Source organism: Ichthyophthirius multifiliis, assembly GCF_000220395.1.
Source record: "Ichthyophthirius multifiliis unplaced genomic scaffold scaff_1120509251368, whole genome shotgun sequence".
In the NCBI taxonomy this organism is placed as follows: Eukaryota; Ciliophora; class Oligohymenophorea; order Hymenostomatida; genus Ichthyophthirius; species Ichthyophthirius multifiliis.
This window is the reverse complement of record NW_004085941.1, coordinates 106,944-124,751: the sequence shown is the minus strand read 5'-3', so window position 1 is coordinate 124,751 and position 17,808 is coordinate 106,944. Positions and strand designations below refer to the sequence as shown.

Below are 17,808 nucleotides of genomic sequence, written 5' to 3'. Positions count from 1 at the left end.
ATCCTTTATTAATATTAATTCCACAAAATTTTAATTTAACCATTCTTCATTTTAATCTTCCATAAAATATAATGCATTTTTTAATTTGAATATATAATTTTCGCATTCTTTTGTACTTATTCTTGATATTAAAAGAAGGATTTTTTATTTGTGCAACACTATATTGTTTATTATAGGTAGTGAGGATAATGCTAAAATAAAAAGGAAAGAGTTGAAATTCCATAATAGATTATTAAAATATGACTTGCTTAATTTCTTATTTCTTAATAATCTTCTTTTGTTTTTCTTTTATTTTATTCATTTTTTCATAATTTTAAAGAACGTTGTCTATCATATAATATAAATATTCATTTTTTATAAATCTATTCTAACTAGAATCTTATAAACATATATCATTTACAGATAGCAAATTTAACTAATTAAATTCATAAATAGTTGTTTTTCTTAATATTGTTTAACTATATTTTTATTATTAGTTTTTTTTTTTTTTTTAATATTTTTTTACTTTTAAGAATAAATAGTTACTTCTATATTATTATAATTTAATTCATTGTAGTTATATTAGTATACGTATTTATTTTCTAATATTAAACTTATATATTTATCTTTAATTTATAAGCAATTATTATGTTTTTTCTTTTTATATTAATCTTAAAATTACTAAAGGTATACATTGTCTAAACTTATTTTATAAGTAATAAGACTATTCAAAAATTAATTTTAATATTAAGTCTGAATTTGTAAAATAGGTAGATATTAATTTACTTATTATAACATTTATTAAAGTTGTCTTTAAAATTAAATTAAAAAGCTAAAAATAATAATTATGAATAAAGCTATATAAAAAACTAACAATAAAAATAACTTTATATAAATTTTTAAATAATATTTTTTTTACATATTAAAATATTTATAAGGTAATAGCATTTACTGTTTTTTTAATTCAAAAGCTTTTAAATAATAAAATTTTCTTATTATTTTAAATAATTACTAAAAATATTAGCAGGTTGAGTACTATTATTTAATTATTGATCTTAATTATTATTTCTAAATTAGGGTTTATAACTTTATAGGTTAACATCTTTTTTATTAATATCAACTTTAGTTATGTTTTAACTATTATTTTGATTATCATAATCATAATATTTGAAAGATGGATTTTTCTAAAGCCCTTTAATTAAGCTATTTCTAGTAAGTTATTAAGTATAATTATTTGAAAAATCTATATTTTTAAATTAATATAAACTATCTGACTAATCAACACATTTATAATTAGTTTAATCATCAATATTATTTCGATAATTTTTTGATTAAAATACAGTTGAATCTTAATTATTTTAAGGATCATAAATTATTATGTTTTTGTTTTTTTATGTTTTTTTGCTGCTAAAAAGTGACTTTTTTTAACTCTTTTGATTACTTTTATATAAAGTTTAATATTTAGTTTCGCTTTTATTAATTTAATTATATTTATCTAGATTAGACAAAGAATCATTAGAATTAATGCAATTACTTTAATCTAAAATTTCCTAAATAGCAATAATTTCCAAACTATAGAACTATTCATTTAAAACTACATTATTTTTGACATAACTAATTAATGTAAAAATTAAATTAAAATTAATTTAGAAAATAGAGTAGTTTTTGGAATCACTAATAGAATTAATTGAATTATTCGTATTTATTTAAAAATTTGTTTAACTTCTTAATTTACATTATGAATATATTTCTATATCATATATATTTTATAAACCTATTAAATTCATTGGAATTTTTAATATTGCGTTTTCATTTTTTACTATATATTCCCAATTTTATTATTCATTTTCATTTTTAAGATTCTAATATCTTACCATTTAGTAGTACTATGAGGTTTATATTTCTCTTTTACTCGAATTCATTTAATGGCTTTTTATTATTTAAATTAATTTAGGAATCAATAAAAATACACTAATTTTTTAATAAAAAGTTTATAAATCAATTATTGTTTATTTCCCTTAAAACATTTTTAAATTTTATTTAGTTAATTTTGAGGAATTTGCTGAAAATAACAAATAATACAAGTCTTGTGTAATACCCTAAATTTTACCGTCTAGATAAAAATTAATATATTAATAATCATTTTACTAAGACATAATAGCTACATTTACACAAAAATCATCATATAGTTCATAAACAAAGTCAATATATAATTAAATGGGAAAAATAAATCCTTATTTTTTTAAAGCAAACGTTTTAAAATTATTCTAAAGCTTAAAAGAATGACCTTTTTCAATCATATTATATATTAGGTCATCATGAATTCTTCCTATTACTTTTGGCATCAAAAAGTTTATAGAATTTATTTGTTAGAACTCTTATTTTGAATAACCAAATAATTTTGATAGTTTAAATTAATTTTAAAGTATAATTTTTCCTTTTTCTTTTGATAAACTTACTTAAAATACTATAAGATTTCCTTATAAAATGTTTAAATCATTCATTTATTTAGACAAAACTTAACTTTGATCTTACTTTTAATCAAAGTATTATTATTCGTATTAATATGAAGTAAAATACTAAGTCAAAACTAAACATTTATATATTGAAACCATCTTTTTTGTTTAAATAAATAATAATAAAGTATAAAAGTTTATACTATTAAAATAAAAATACTTTCAAATAAATAATTTTTTAAGGCAAATCTTTTTTTCTATTTGCCTAGAGAAGAATTTATTTATTATATAAATTTTTCAATAATTCACTGCTTTAAGAAAACTTTAAAGTTACTTTTTCAAAATCATCGATTGAATTAATGCCTTTTTTAAGATAAGATAGCAATTCGATTTTTTGATAAATAAAAGAACTCATAAATTAAATAAATTTATATTTATATTTATCTGCATTTAATATTTCTTAAATATCAAGTATTTAATTTTTTTATTAATTTTCCATTTGTTTTTATTTCTAGAGCATCTTTGCTTCTATATTATCTATTATAACTTTACTTATTATTTTTGTATAAATATTTGCATTTTTATTATTATTTTAAAAATTTTTTAATTAAAATTATGACTTTATTTAATTATTTCTTATCTTATATAAGTAAGATACATATTTTAATATCACATGCTCGTATTATGTTTTATCTTTTTATATAATTTATGAGTTTAGATATTAGTTAAATATATCATCAATTAAAATATATATATTTTCCTTGTTTATAATATTACTTTTAAAGTCAATAAATTATTCAGTTTTGCATATACAAAATACATTTATACAGGTTTCTATATGAAAGCTCAAAGTTTAACACAACTATATTTTAGATTTTTCACTTTTTTAATATTTTATGGTAAGAGTATATATTTATTCTAAATAAAAATCTATTTAAATGTAATTACTATTTATTTATATATATTTAATATACATATATATAAATATATTTATACTACTTTTTAGCATGTTTTTTTTTTTGTAATTTTTTTTAAAAACTCAATCAAAAAAGTGTATTATCTATTTTTTCTCGCATTTTTATCGATTGTTTTTTTATAAAAATATTACATAAAAAAAAAAAATGTTAAAAAGTAATATAAATATAAAAAATTTATAAATAAAAAAAAAAAATTCTTACTTTTAAATATTTTAAAAGTCTAATTATAGAATACACTGATATTAATGTTATTAATATTTATATATAATAGCAGTAAAAAGTGTATTAATAAAAACTATATAATAAAATAAATCTGTATCTTTTATATAATCTGTATAAATCCAAAAAGTAATTATAATATTACTAATTTCATAATACCCAGTTCCTGCTATATAACAAAGTTAAACTTTTTAATTTCTAAAAGGATAATTTTTTATTATATCATAAATTGTAAAAAATCCTAAAATGTGTGAAAATAACTACTAAAAAACTGAAAAAGTATTTTAATTAATATAATAAATAAAAATAAGTGCAAAATAACAAGAAAGCTAAATAATTTAGACATAGAAAAATTATCTTTTCAAAATATTTTTCTCACAAAAGGCATAATTTCTAAAAAGAAACATAACTTAAAAACTTGTGAAAATGACTAAAATAATCGTGATTGAGGCCACAATAATAATTTCGACAGGTTTCTTTTAGCAATTATTTTTATTTTGAAATTCTTACAAAAATGCATTCTGATTACAAGACAAGACAGCCAAATTTATTTCTAAAAAAGGAATGAAAAAAATCCATTAATAAAAACTAAAATATACATTCAATACTGAATTTATTCCAAAAAAAAATTTCATTTTTTTTTGATGCCATTGTTTCTGATAATTCTTCAAATAAGTTAATGTTATTAAATATATGTAATATAAAATTGTTATTTCAGACATTAAGCAGAAAAATGTTAATGTTAATGAATCAATTGCTCTTAATGAAAGAAGGAATGTACCAGTTGATAGTTCATTTATTTTGGCTAAAAACATAAATTTTATTTCATCTAATGGTTTTGGTTAAGATATACAAAAAAAATATCCACTTGCTTGAAAAAAATAAATTACCAAAGCTATTAAATATATTTATTCTGGGATTATAAAATTGGGTTAATCTTCCATAATTTCTAATATATTCTATAAAAAAACTGAATATAATTTAGTATTTTTTTACATTTTTAATATATATTATTTATTTTTATCTTTCTTAAAATAAAATAAAATAAAATATAAATTTTATTAAAAAAAATATTTTTATTAATTTAAAAATACAAAATTATTATTTATTTAAAAGGTAAAAATTTATATATACAAATTAAAAATATAATAATTATAATAATAAAAAATTTAATTAGAATCCTAAAAAAAAATATCATAATAATAATAATAGTATTTTTATTTTTTTTAAAAATAATTAAGTAACTTATTATAAATAAAAAAATGAAATTTAATCCATAATATATAATTAAATAATTTTAATATAGTTTTATATAAATATAAAATATTTTAATTTATTAGAATAATTTTAAATATAACATTTTTATTTCATAAATTATAATTTTTTTTTGTATTTTAAAATAATTATTTTTTAAATTTGCAGACATTAGTTTATAAATAATTAAATATTTTTAAATTAAAATAAACTTTTAAAAAATCTAGATTATAATTTATTTATATAAATAAAGCATTCTATGTATAAAATAATAATTTTTATAAATTTAAAAAATTTTAATTATTAAAAATAAAAATTTATAAGTAATATAATATAATATATATTTTTATCAAATAATATAAAAACCGTTTTTAACTATTTTGCTTTTCAATTAAAAAAAAAAATCAAACAAAATATAAATTTATATAATTACATTTTTTTATATAATAAAAAATTTTAATAATTAAAATTTTTTTAAATAAAAATATTATTATAAAAAAAGGATTTATTTATTTAAAATAAAAAATGGAAAAAATATAAAAGCAATCTTAATAATACGATACCTTATATAAATTTATAATAATAGGAAACACAAGCTGTGGAAAAACATGTATTTTACATCATTTTATAGAGGGAGAATGTAAAAAAAATAATATTTATAATCATTTATTTTAAAATAAAGTCAAAAAAAATTCAACATATACAATAGGAGTTGAATTTGGTTCTAAAATATTAAGTTTATAAAACAAAAATATAAAGCTATAAATATGGGATACTGCAGGTTAAGAAAGATTTAAATCTGTTGCACGTACATATTATAGAGGAGCATTGGGAGCAATAATAGTATATGATATGACAAGGTAAATTTAATTAAATATATATATATATATATATATATATATATATATATATATATATATATATAAGAATCGATACATTTCACAGTGTTAAATAATGGATTTAAGATGCTAGAGATTTAGCAAGAAATGACATTTAAATAGCTGTTTTTGGAAACAAATGCGATTTATTAGAAGAAAGATAAGTTACATATTAAGAAGCGAAGAGATTTTGCGATGAAAATAATGTTTTATTTTATGAAACATCAGCCAATACAGGTGACAATGTAGAATAAGGTTTTGTATAAGTAACTAAATAAATAATGGATATGGTTGAAAAAGGAATTATTGACAATAATGAATTAAAGCCAAAATTAGAATTTAATATAAACACAAAAGCCTCTTAATAATAAAATTAAAATGTAAATGGTTAGTATTGTTAATGTTGAGAAAATAAAGATCATAATTAATTTAGAATTTTTTTATAAAAATTTAAAAAATAAAATAAATAAATTATATAAATTTAATGTTAAACAATATGTTATTTATATAAAATAAATATAAATTTTTCAGCATTTTTTTTATAATACAAAAAGCATGCATTTGTAATTAAAAAATATATTTTAATATATACTATATATTTAATTAGTAATACTCAAACATACATATTATTAAATAGTTTTAAGGTTTTTAAACTTTATATATTTTCTTTGATAATAAATATTCTTCTAAAATTGAATTTTTTTATTTTATGGCTTGTTTATTTTCAAAAAATTCAGTCAATAAAAAAGGAGGAAAAAAATTGATTAGGGTGGGGGGGTTCTTTATTTTTTTATTTCATTTTTATATTTTAATTCAATTAAATTATTATTTTTGCCAAATTTTTAAGGATATTTTGATTTAAAATTACTAAATATTAACTTTTTATTATTAAGCTTAATTATATTGAATAAAAATTTCCTAATAATAAAATAAATACCATCCTAAGTATTAAAAGTCTTAATATTTTTTATTTATTGAATTTAATTTATCCAATAAGAGATTCGGAAGTAAATTATCAAAATATATATTATGTTAATTAATATTATTTTGTGAAATATAGTATTTAAAGATTTATAATAAAACTTCAAAACAACATATTAATATTTACTTTAATTAATTAACTCAAAATTTTTATTTTATATTAAATATTAAAATGTATTTCTTATTTTTTTAATTTTATATTTAAAAAGTACTTTTTTATTTTATAAATACCATTTCTTATTATTATATCAACATATTGCTAATAAATAGTTTATAATTTAATGCATAATTATATATATAATTTCTTTAAATTATTTTGAATATTTAATTTTAATTTTTTATTAAATTCTTAATATTATTGCAGAAATATTATTTTTATAATAATAATATAAGTCTTTAGGAAAATAAATTAGATATTTAAAATATAAAAATATTCAAATTGTTTTTTAATAAAAAGTTTAATTTTAAAGTAAATACTTTTTTTTTTAAATTATAAAAATACTATCTATTTTAATAAATATAAGTTTTAAAATATTATTATTAATAACAAAATATATAAATATATATTTATCTTTCTAAAAATTTAAATTTTTTTAAACATATTTTATTTTGTTCTAAAAAATAAAACATAAAAAATGAAAACTAATCTATTAATATTACTATTAATATCAATTCTTTTTTAATTATTAAATACTCAAGATACAAAATCATCCAAAACTACTTTAGATTTACAAAATAATTCATAAATAGGTAGTGGAGTAATATCAATAATAATAGGTATAGGATTATCATTTTTAATATGTGTATTAAGTCGTGGCACAACATAATAAATGTAAAATAAAATTAAAAATAAATAAATAAAACAAAACAAAACAAAAGATTAGTGTCAGTAGGTGGAAGTTTTATACCAATAATAATATTAATAATAGTATTAGTGATTCCAAAAGAAAGTGATAATAAAATTTCGGCTAGTTTTTCTCCAGGATTTGATGACTAATTTCGTTATAGAATGGCAATTTTATCATTAATGGTAATGTCTTTTTTATTAGCAATTTTATGGAAATTTAATTTATCTGTTTTTTCAAATCATGAAGCTAGAAAGGCAACTTCAAATTTCAAAGGAAAATTTTTAAGTAATTCTTTAAATTTGTAAAAGAAAGAATAACAATTCTAAAACTTAATAAGAGATTAAGAAGAAGAAGAATAAAAATAAGAAGATGAAAGATAAAAATTAGTTTAAGGAAATTAAGAATAATCCAATATAGTAAGTTAAAATACACCTTAATATCTATAAAATTCAAGATAATAATAACCCATATGAAAAATATAAAATATTTTGTAAAAAAAATAAAATAAGCAAATATATATAAATACATTATTTATAAAATTAAAATATAATAAAAAAAACTTTTATTTATTCACATTCAATTAGAAACTAAAAGGGCATATCAAAAATCCAAAAACATCAATTAAAATTATTTCATTGATTCCAAATTTATGAGCTAAATCAATAATATAAAGGACTAAAACACATCCCGAATTTCCCAATCTATAAATAATTATTAATTCAACCAATATAGAAGCAGAAATATACATTTAATGAATTTATGTTCAGAAAAAAATAAATTGAAAGCTTTAAAATCAAGCATATAAATAGAAAAATTATATTGATAAAAATAATACTTTAATAATGCTTTCTTTCATTTGAAAAATACAAAAACTACATATAATAAGTGTCATTAATTAACAAAGTCAAAAAATTAATTAATTCAAACACATATCGAAGCAAATTATTGATAAACTTCATTGACACCAAAAATAATATAATTAAACATAAAGTATTACTAAACAAGAACTTATTGCATATTTTTTTTAATAAAATAGATTAAATTATTTATAGCAAATTTTAACCTATAATTTTTTGAATTTAATAATACTTCACATTCATTTTTTTATAATTTTGTCTTTTTTATTTTTAACAAATTTATGGTTGCTTATTTTCTTTCCCAGTATCAAAATAAAATAATGGTGGTTCTACTACAAATAATAACCCCAAATTTATTAATAAGAAAGAGATTGAAATAAAATACAAATATATTTACTTATAATAATTAAAATAATATACTATATGAATTGCTAATAATTCACTTATTTCCTATCCATTATATTAAAGAAAATAGCATTCATTTAATTTTTCTTTTTAAAAAAAATATTAAAATGTTTTTATTTTATAAAAAATACCTATTCTATTAAATATTTTATTCAGGTCATATAAAGAATCCAGTAATAAAATTATTTATAATAATATGATAAGAATGGAAAACAAAACACATCTTAAAAATTAATAAAAAAATTCTCGAACATAGTCTCTAAAAACAAAAAGCCATATATTTCTCTAATATTTTTATTTTCACAATATATGTCAAATTTTATTGCAAATGTCATTTTTTAATCTGAAAATACTTACCAGTTTTAATATTTTCCCGTATTTTCAGAAAATTAAATACTGTTTTAGCATAAAAATTTAGGTCAAATTTGTAAAAAGTATTATATATAGTTCAAGTATTTATATAAAAAAACTAACAAATACTATTTATATATTTCCAAAATTACCAAACTCTTTTAAATATTAAAAGATAAGATTAAATTATCTTTTTTAGATAAAATTTAACTTACAAATCAATCGATTTTTGTAATTAATTTGTCTTCCATATTTTTATGTTATTTATAAGTAATAATAAAAATTTATATTTATTTATTTTTTAAAAATAAAATAGTAATTTATATTAATATAAAAAAATAATATAATAATGACTATTGCTCTTTATCAATATTATTTTATATGAATTAAATTGATATATCAATAGTTTTGTTAAAAAAAAACAAATCTATGTATTTTTAACATTTACATTTATTTTTTACAATGTAATATGTTTTAGTTATTTCTATAAGTTTTTAAAAAATTTACTAAAATAATTTAAACAAAATCTAATATATAAATCCCGATTTTTAAAAAAATAATTTAATTTATGATTTTATATTAAATTATACTCTTTTTTTATATACAGTAAATGTAAAGAATTTTGAAAAAAATTATAATTTAAAAAAAAAAACTCTACAGACAGAAAATACATTAATAAATATATAAAATAAAATAATAAAAATAGCTATTTTTTAATTTAAATCATTAGGCTTCTGGTTCAGTAGACTTTTTGGTCTTTGATGGTAATAACATGGGGTTAATGTTGGGTAAAACACCACCATCAGCAATAGTAGTATTGGACATTAATTTATTCAATTCTTCATCATTTCTAATAGCTAAGAGAATATGTCTTGGGACTATTCTGGTCTTTTTATTATCTTTGGCAGCGTTTCCAGCTAATTCTAATACTTCAGCAGCTAAATATTCTAATACAGCAGCCATGTAAACAGGGGCTCCTGATCCGACTCTTTATGCGTATCTTCCTTATCTTAAAAATCTAGAAATTCTTCCTACTGGGAATTATAAACCAGCTCTGTTGGATCTAGATACTTATTTAGATGAAGCGGTTTTTCCTTTAGCTTTTCCTCCTTTTCCGGCTGTGCTCATTTGATATTTTTTTTGTTTTTTTTTTTAGTTTTTTTTTTATTTTTATTTTTTAAATATTTATTATATTCCTGTTTAATTTTTTTTATATATATAATGTTTTTAGGCCCTTATTTTTAATATATATATATATTTGTATATATATATATAGATATATATATATATATATATATATATATATATATATATATATATATATATATATATATTATGTAATTTTTCTTTTGCATTTTTTAATGTTATATAATAAAATAAAAAAGGAAATACATTTATCCTAATTTAAAATAAAATAACCAATTAAAAATTAGATTATTTTAAAAATTGAATTTTTTTAAGATTTAATTATCTTATTTTTTAAAAGAAAATAAATAGATTGACTTATTGATACAAAAGATCGACTAAAAAAGGATTAGTAATATATTATATACGTAAAAGAGGGAATAATATATAACCGATATAATAAATGTGCCAATTAATCGCCATTTTTGGCAATATTCTTTACATTTTTTGTTTTTTATATTTTTATTTTTTATATATAAAATATATATATTAATAATTTTATATTATAATTTTAAATAAATATGTAAAAAAAATAAGGAGAAAAAAATTACGAAAAACCTTCAATATTTTTGTTTATAAAGAAGATATAAAAACATACATTTTTAAAAAAATATATATATTTTTAAATATTCATTATGAATAAATTTATTAGAAAACAGTGAAATTTATTTCTTCGAAAAAAAAGAAGATTTTTGTTAGGTTTGTTTTGAAAAATAGACTGTCATTTTTTATTTTTTTTAAAGAGGAAAAAAAAAGTTAACATTTTTTTTTCCTCTCTTTTTTAAATTAATAATTTTTTTTAAATATAAAATATTTATAATATTTTTTTTTTTTTTTTTAAATAATTTCTTTTTTTAAAAATTAATTAAATAAAAGATATATATATATAAAAATAATTAATTTTATTAGAAAATAAGTAAATAAAATTGTGATTTTATTTTTTTAATATCATTAAATATTGTTATTTAATTAATATTTTTATATTTAATATTGAATATATAATATTTTAATTTTATTTTTTATTAAATTTAAAATTTTTTATATTTTTTATATAAGAAATTAATTTTAAGATTTTTATTAAAAAAATATTTTAATTTATTAAATTGAATTTTAAAATGAAAAGAAAAATATTTTTAATTTAAAAAAATATTAATTAATTTATTAATTTTAATTAAATAAAAAAGTAAAAATATATTATATATAAATTTTTATATAAAATACTAAAACTTTTTAAATTTACTAAGTTAAAATTTTATTTTTAAACAAAAATAATTTATATTTTATATTATTATGAAAAGTTATGCAATTTAAACATATTAAATAAAATTATTATTATATTTTTTTAATTAATTATTTTATATTTATTTATAAAATAGTTACATAATAATGTAATTTAACTAATCCAAGTTTGTTTTTTATATAGTTTTTTTTTTTATTATTTTATTTATTTATTTTTTTAAAGTTTCTTTATTATTAACATTATCATTTATAATATTTTTTTTTCTTTTTTTTTATTAATTATCTATTCAAATTATGTTCTTAATTTTTTTAAAAAGCATATTAAATTATAATTAAGTTTAAATATTATTAAAATGTTAGGAAATACGTCGAAAACATTTATCTATTTAAGTTACAATCTAAAACTATTTAAATTTTTTTCAATTTATTTACTACAAACAGGAAATATAGTATTTTATTAATATTTAAGATATTTAGATAAAAAATATTATTAATTTTTCTTATCACATTAGCATTTTTAAGACTAATAGCATAACTATTGTTTCCCGAAATTTATTTAATAACCTTTAGTAAAAATAAAATTTATAGTTTACATGGATAAAATTAATATTTAAAGTTTTCATTAAAATTTTTATATGTTAACATATTTTTATCAATATATATAGAATCCATCCTTTTACTATTAAGTTAATATTTTCCCATTTTTATATATACAGGCTTTTCATTTAATAATAGTTTATCATAAAAAGCATATGATAAACGAAATCTTAAAAAAAAAATTATAAATAAATGGTTCGTCATATTGTATATGTATTAGAATTTACATAAACTTATATATTTTTTTAATTGAATTTATATAAAATATAGTTTTTATAATTCTGTTTTCAATATTAATCCTTCAAATAATAAAAAATATAATTTAATGTAATCATCTTTATTAAAAAATAAGAAAAGCAAGTGAAAATACAAAGGAATTTAAAGTAGTTAAAAATATTAAAAATTTATAATTTTCTATTATTATTTTAAAATCTTTATTATTATTTTCATTTATATTTGCAGTTATTAACTTTAGTTATTAAACTCGTAAATTCAAATATATTTTTTTTATGTTATAAATAAAATTAGTAACTATCCAAATGCTTAAATCGAGTTTTTGTGTAAAAAAGTCCTTATGAATTAAATATATTAATTATCTACTTATATTGGGATTAGAATCTTATATATATGTGTATAAATTTTGTATTTATCATAGCTTAATTTTGATACATTTTTTACATAAAAGCTTATTGTATATAAAACGTTTAAAATATTATTAATGGACTAAAATATAAAAACAATAAACTTTCCTTTATTATTTTTAATATTTATTTTTATATAGGATTTTTACATAATTATATATATATAAGTCTAAAAAATATATATTTAATTTAATAATTCTTATAAATTTTTTTCTTTTTTACATTATGTCAATAAAATTTATAAAAAATAATAGTATAAATAAATTATAAGATTAATTATAATAAATATTAATAATATAAACTTATAATGATATAAGATTTTTTTTCTTATTCTAAATATTTTAACTTAGAAATAATTTGTAATAATAATTATAAATATTTTGGATTTCAAATGTATTAGTAATTTTTTTTAATATAATTATTAATTAATTATAAGTTTATTTATTCTCTTGATATTTTTATTTTTTATATATTTAATTAAAAACTAATTAATTTAATTTATTAATTTCCTTAATCATCTTTAATATTTTGCTATATTAAAAATATCGCATATGTTTTAATTTTTTAAATAATCTTTTTAGTTATAATATTTAATTATTTTTTCCTAACGTATTTATTGAAAATTTGATAAATTAAAATAATTTCTAAAATGAATTAATTTTAATAATTTTATAAAATATTTTATTTATTAAGTAATCTTAAGATTATTTTATAAATTAAAAAAATTATTTAAAAATATAATACTAAAATGTCTAATTTTAAAATACTTTAAAAAATTAATATTACAAAATCAAAATTTGATTAAATATGGTAAAATTTAAAATTTTAATTAAAAATTTAATTATTTATATTTAAGAAAATTATTTATATTACATTTATAAAGTATAAAAAACTAAAACATAAATAAATACAAATTTAAAATATTTATTCATATAAATAAAAATTTACATAAAAATAATGGAAAAATAAGATAAATCATTTGATTTTATTAAAATATTAGGTATTTTCTTATTCAAATATTTATTTAAAAAAATTCTAAAATTTAAAATAATAATAATAAACTTAACAAATCATTAAAAAAAAATATAATTAAAATAAATTAAGATGTTTAGCTTTAAAATATACCAAAAGAAGATCAAGTGTAATTAATGAAACAAAAGATAAATATAATTTACAAAGAAATGATTAAAGAAAAACAAGAAAAATTAATTTAAAAAATTAATTAAATTAAACAAATTAACATAAATAAAAAATTAATGAACTATTATTAAATAAATCAGTTTCTTCTCCTAAATAGATTTTAGAAAATTAAACATAAAATAGTTCTCCTTTAAATAGCGCTATAAACTAAAATCAAAATCTAACAAACTAAAGTGATAATAATATAATAATTAACGAAAATAAGAAAAATAATACTTAAATTAAAAGAACTTATGGAGTTTAATAAATGTTAGCCTCTGGATTTGCAAAATTTCAATGCACAGATAAATCTATTATTAATAATAATTTTGTAATGAATTTATTTAGTAAATAAAAAGAAGAAATTTTAATAGATAACAAATAAAAAAGTTAAAAATTAAATATTTCTTAAAAAAAATTGACTTCAACAATTCTTAGATTAGATAAGGAAATTAAATTATTAAAAAAAGAACCAAGACATAGAAGGTATAATATTAAATATTATTATTTTTTTTAACAAAAAAAAAAAAATTAAATTATAAATTTTTAGTTAAGTTGATTTTAAAAGTTTATAATTATAATCAGATTATGTTAAAAAAAATTATTTGCTTTAGATTTAATTAGAATAAATGTAATAAAGATATAAAAATTTAAGAAATAATTATGATTTACTTATGTAAGAAAGTAAAATTATTGATGAAAATTTCAAATTATAATATGATAAAATTGCTTAATAAGAATTAATTGAATAATAACATAAAATTACTAACGAAAATTATATATAACAATTAAGTCTTAGAAATAAAGAATTAACCATTTAATTAAACGAATAAAATTATAAATATGATAAATTGTATGAAAGCTTTGAAATCTTATAAAAAAATGATTACAGATAAATTGTATTTTTTTATAATGATTAATATTACATATTTAATTTTTAATATTTTAATTAAAAATATTATTAATTTTATATATTTCTTAAATAAAATAAATAGATAGAATAAATAAAAGATAAACTATAAGTTTTTAATCTATATAAACTTGATTAGTAAAAAAATAAAACAGAATGTTAATTAATTCTTAGAAAAAACTAGTTTAATAAATATATGATACACATAGAAACTGCTTAATAAATATAAATTTTAATGTCTGTAGATATTACAGACGTAATTCCTTAAAAATAATAACCAATATTTTAATTAGGATACAAAGTAAATAATTCAATAAATAATATTTTATAAATTTATTATATTTTTGAATATTAAAGGGAATTAATAATTAATAATTTATAACTTTCTTTTTGCTTAATAATATAGAGGATATGAAAAATATTTGCAAATGCCTAAAGTTAATATTTATAATATAAAATACAATTATTTTTTAAATAAAATAGAAAATATTTGAGTGATGCTTCTAAATCTTAGAATAAAGAAAATAAAGACAGATTTTCATAATATTAAAAAGATGAATAATTTAAGAGCTAAGATGTGTTAAATAGTGTTAAAAACTTTTTTGGTAATTGAAAAAATATATATTATTTTATTAATAAGCATTTTCTAATTTTAATCTGTTTTTAAAATGTATATAAAATTAGTATAAAAATATATTCTATATATATCGAATTAAATAAATATATTCAACTATATTATAAATTATATTATAATTGTTCCGAAGCAGCTTCAAATGCTTCCTATTAGTTTTATTCCATAATTACATTTTTAGTAATTCCACAATTACTTTTACAAAAAAATATATTATAAAAATAATATAATTTAAATTTACTTCATAATTATTTTTTATTTAACATTATATTAAATTAAAATTAAAGCCAATTAAATTATATTTGATGCCCCGTTTGTTTAAATATAATTATTACTTTTTTATTAATTATATATAAAAAATAATAATTTTTTATTAAAAATTAACCTTAAATTAAGATAGAATTTTTATAATTTATCAATTAATAAATTTTAATTATGTGTTAATTAAATAATGCTTTTTTAAATTATTTTTGTGCCTTCTTAATCGATCATATTAAAGGAAACATCAATTTTTAATGAAGTTAATCTTAAATTTTATACTATAGCCTCAAAAAAATTATTAATTCCATAATTTTATATAACTCCATTACTTAAATTTATATTTATTTTTTAAAGAAATTTTAATTTATTTAATTATTATCCTAAATATATAATATCATTTGAATATATGTTATTTTTCCTTTTTATTTTTGTATGAAAAAAAATAAAAATAATATAAATTAAATACTAATAAGATAATCTAAGTTTTTTTAAGATTTATATTTAACAAATACTCTTAGTAAGTTTTTAGAATGAATTTTAACATTGTAAGAAGTCTTTTCCAATGAATTTCTAAAAAAAAATAATTAAATCTTAATTAGTAATTTATAAACCATTTAAATCTTTATTGAAATGATAAAATATTCCTAAAAGATCTTTATATTCATATTCGTCAATTGATTTCAAATCTTAGATATATTCATTTAATTTATTAATACTTTATTGTTCTTTTAATGTTTAAATTATTTATTTGTTTTATTCTAAATACTAAAATAAAATCTGATTTTTTTAAGTTTTTTCTAACTTCTTATTTTTCCTTTCATTAGAAATTTTCTTTTTAATATTATCCAAAACTAAGTTTAATTAATTTAAATTAAACATATTTATTTTTCCAGCTATTTAAGTTACTCCTGTTTTTTGAATATAATTGTTTGATAAATTTAATTTTAATATTTAGACATTTTAAGGCTTTTCTATTTATCTAAAAAATACAACAATCCATTAACTATCTAGATTATTTTGACTATTTTTTTTTAAACAAAAAATACTATTATATATAATATAACTATTTATTAAACCTAAAATCTAAAATCAAAGTTTTTAACTTGTTTAAAGATTTTAATGATTTAGCCATTTCAAAAGGAGTTTTTTATATATTATCATCATATTTTTATTAAGCTTTATTCATATTAACTATTAATTATTATTATGTATTCAAATTATTTTAACTTATTTATACATGAAGTTTTTCTAAATTTTATATTTTTTAAATTTCTTAAAAAATTCCCTTTGCTGTCAAAGGTTTAATACCTAAATTATTTAAACCTAATTTAAGTTCAACCAAAGAATTCAAATTCGAAGTTATTTTTAAAATATCATTTTATAATAATTATTGATTCTAACTAATTTTTATATAATAAATTATACAATTTATTAAAATACCTAATATTTAGATCAAGTATTTTTAAATTTATTAACTTTGACAATTTATTTTATATTGTTTAAGCTACATCACTATTTAAAAGATTATTTTCTAAATTAAGGGATAAATTTTAACATAAATCGAATATTTTATTTATTATTTATTGGATATATATTCCAATTATTTTGCCATTTCTATTTTATAATAAAAAGTAAATAATAATTTTAAAATTTACTATAATTAAATGCAATAAATTTTAATATTTATATGAGTTTAAAGAATTTAAGAAATGCATCTGCAAATTAATAATTGTAAATTTTAACTTTTTATTAGATAATATCTTAATATATAAATTTTTTAAAAAATCTTTAATTTACTTATTACTAAGAAAAGGATAATATTCTATATTTAACATTCTAATATTAGAATTATAAATATTTATTTTATCATCTATTTTAAAAATGCTTTATTAATGATTTATATATATCCCAATATTAAAATTATAATTTTAAGTTATTAAATTTTAGTTTATTAATACTT

The 17,808-nt window shown here is 15.0% G+C and overlaps 2 protein-coding genes across 2 annotated transcripts, besides 18 other annotated features; one reads left to right on the top strand and one right to left on the bottom strand. All coding sequences in view use genetic code 6, as the record gives it.

The window, feature by feature from the left end:
* Positions 1 to 463: 463 nt before the first annotated feature.
* Positions 464 to 503: a microsatellite.
* A 2,873-nt stretch (positions 504 to 3,376) lies between these two features.
* Positions 3,377 to 3,428: a microsatellite.
* A 1,270-nt stretch (positions 3,429 to 4,698) lies between these two features.
* Positions 4,699 to 4,757: a microsatellite.
* A 548-nt stretch (positions 4,758 to 5,305) lies between these two features.
* Positions 5,306 to 5,359: a microsatellite.
* Positions 5,306 to 5,370: a microsatellite.
* Positions 5,322 to 5,380: a microsatellite.
* Positions 5,323 to 5,386: a microsatellite.
* A 24-nt stretch (positions 5,387 to 5,410) lies between these two features.
* On the top strand, positions 5,411 to 6,170 carry IMG5_190390 (ras oncogene family protein, putative; the record flags this gene model as incomplete). The annotated part of the gene is made up of 3 exons (XM_004025147.1): positions 5,411 to 5,525; positions 5,568 to 5,745; positions 5,813 to 6,170. The coding sequence occupies 3 exons, from the start codon at positions 5,411 to 5,413 to the stop codon at positions 6,168 to 6,170; spliced, it is 651 nt and encodes a 216-aa protein (XP_004025196.1).
* Positions 5,760 to 5,810: a microsatellite.
* A 1,763-nt stretch (positions 6,171 to 7,933) lies between the features above and the next one.
* Positions 7,934 to 7,976: a microsatellite.
* Positions 7,977 to 9,817: 1,841 nt separating this feature from the next.
* On the bottom strand, positions 9,818 to 10,333 carry IMG5_190380 (hypothetical protein; the record flags this gene model as incomplete). Its single annotated transcript, XM_004025146.1, has 1 exon — positions 9,818 to 10,333. The coding sequence occupies one exon, from the start codon at positions 10,331 to 10,333 to the stop codon at positions 9,929 to 9,931; it is 405 nt and encodes a 134-aa protein (XP_004025195.1). The 3' UTR covers positions 9,818 to 9,928.
* Positions 10,334 to 10,339: 6 nt separating this feature from the next.
* Positions 10,340 to 10,385: a microsatellite.
* Positions 10,386 to 10,449: 64 nt separating this feature from the next.
* Positions 10,450 to 10,539: a microsatellite.
* Positions 10,540 to 10,627: 88 nt separating this feature from the next.
* Positions 10,628 to 10,665: a microsatellite.
* A 169-nt stretch (positions 10,666 to 10,834) lies between these two features.
* Positions 10,835 to 10,865: a microsatellite.
* Positions 10,858 to 10,904: a microsatellite.
* A 299-nt stretch (positions 10,905 to 11,203) lies between these two features.
* Positions 11,204 to 11,246: a microsatellite.
* A 267-nt stretch (positions 11,247 to 11,513) lies between these two features.
* Positions 11,514 to 11,551: a microsatellite.
* A 1,078-nt stretch (positions 11,552 to 12,629) lies between these two features.
* Positions 12,630 to 12,673: a microsatellite.
* A 1,026-nt stretch (positions 12,674 to 13,699) lies between these two features.
* Positions 13,700 to 13,745: a microsatellite.
* Between the last annotated feature and the right edge of the window lie 4,063 nt (positions 13,746 to 17,808).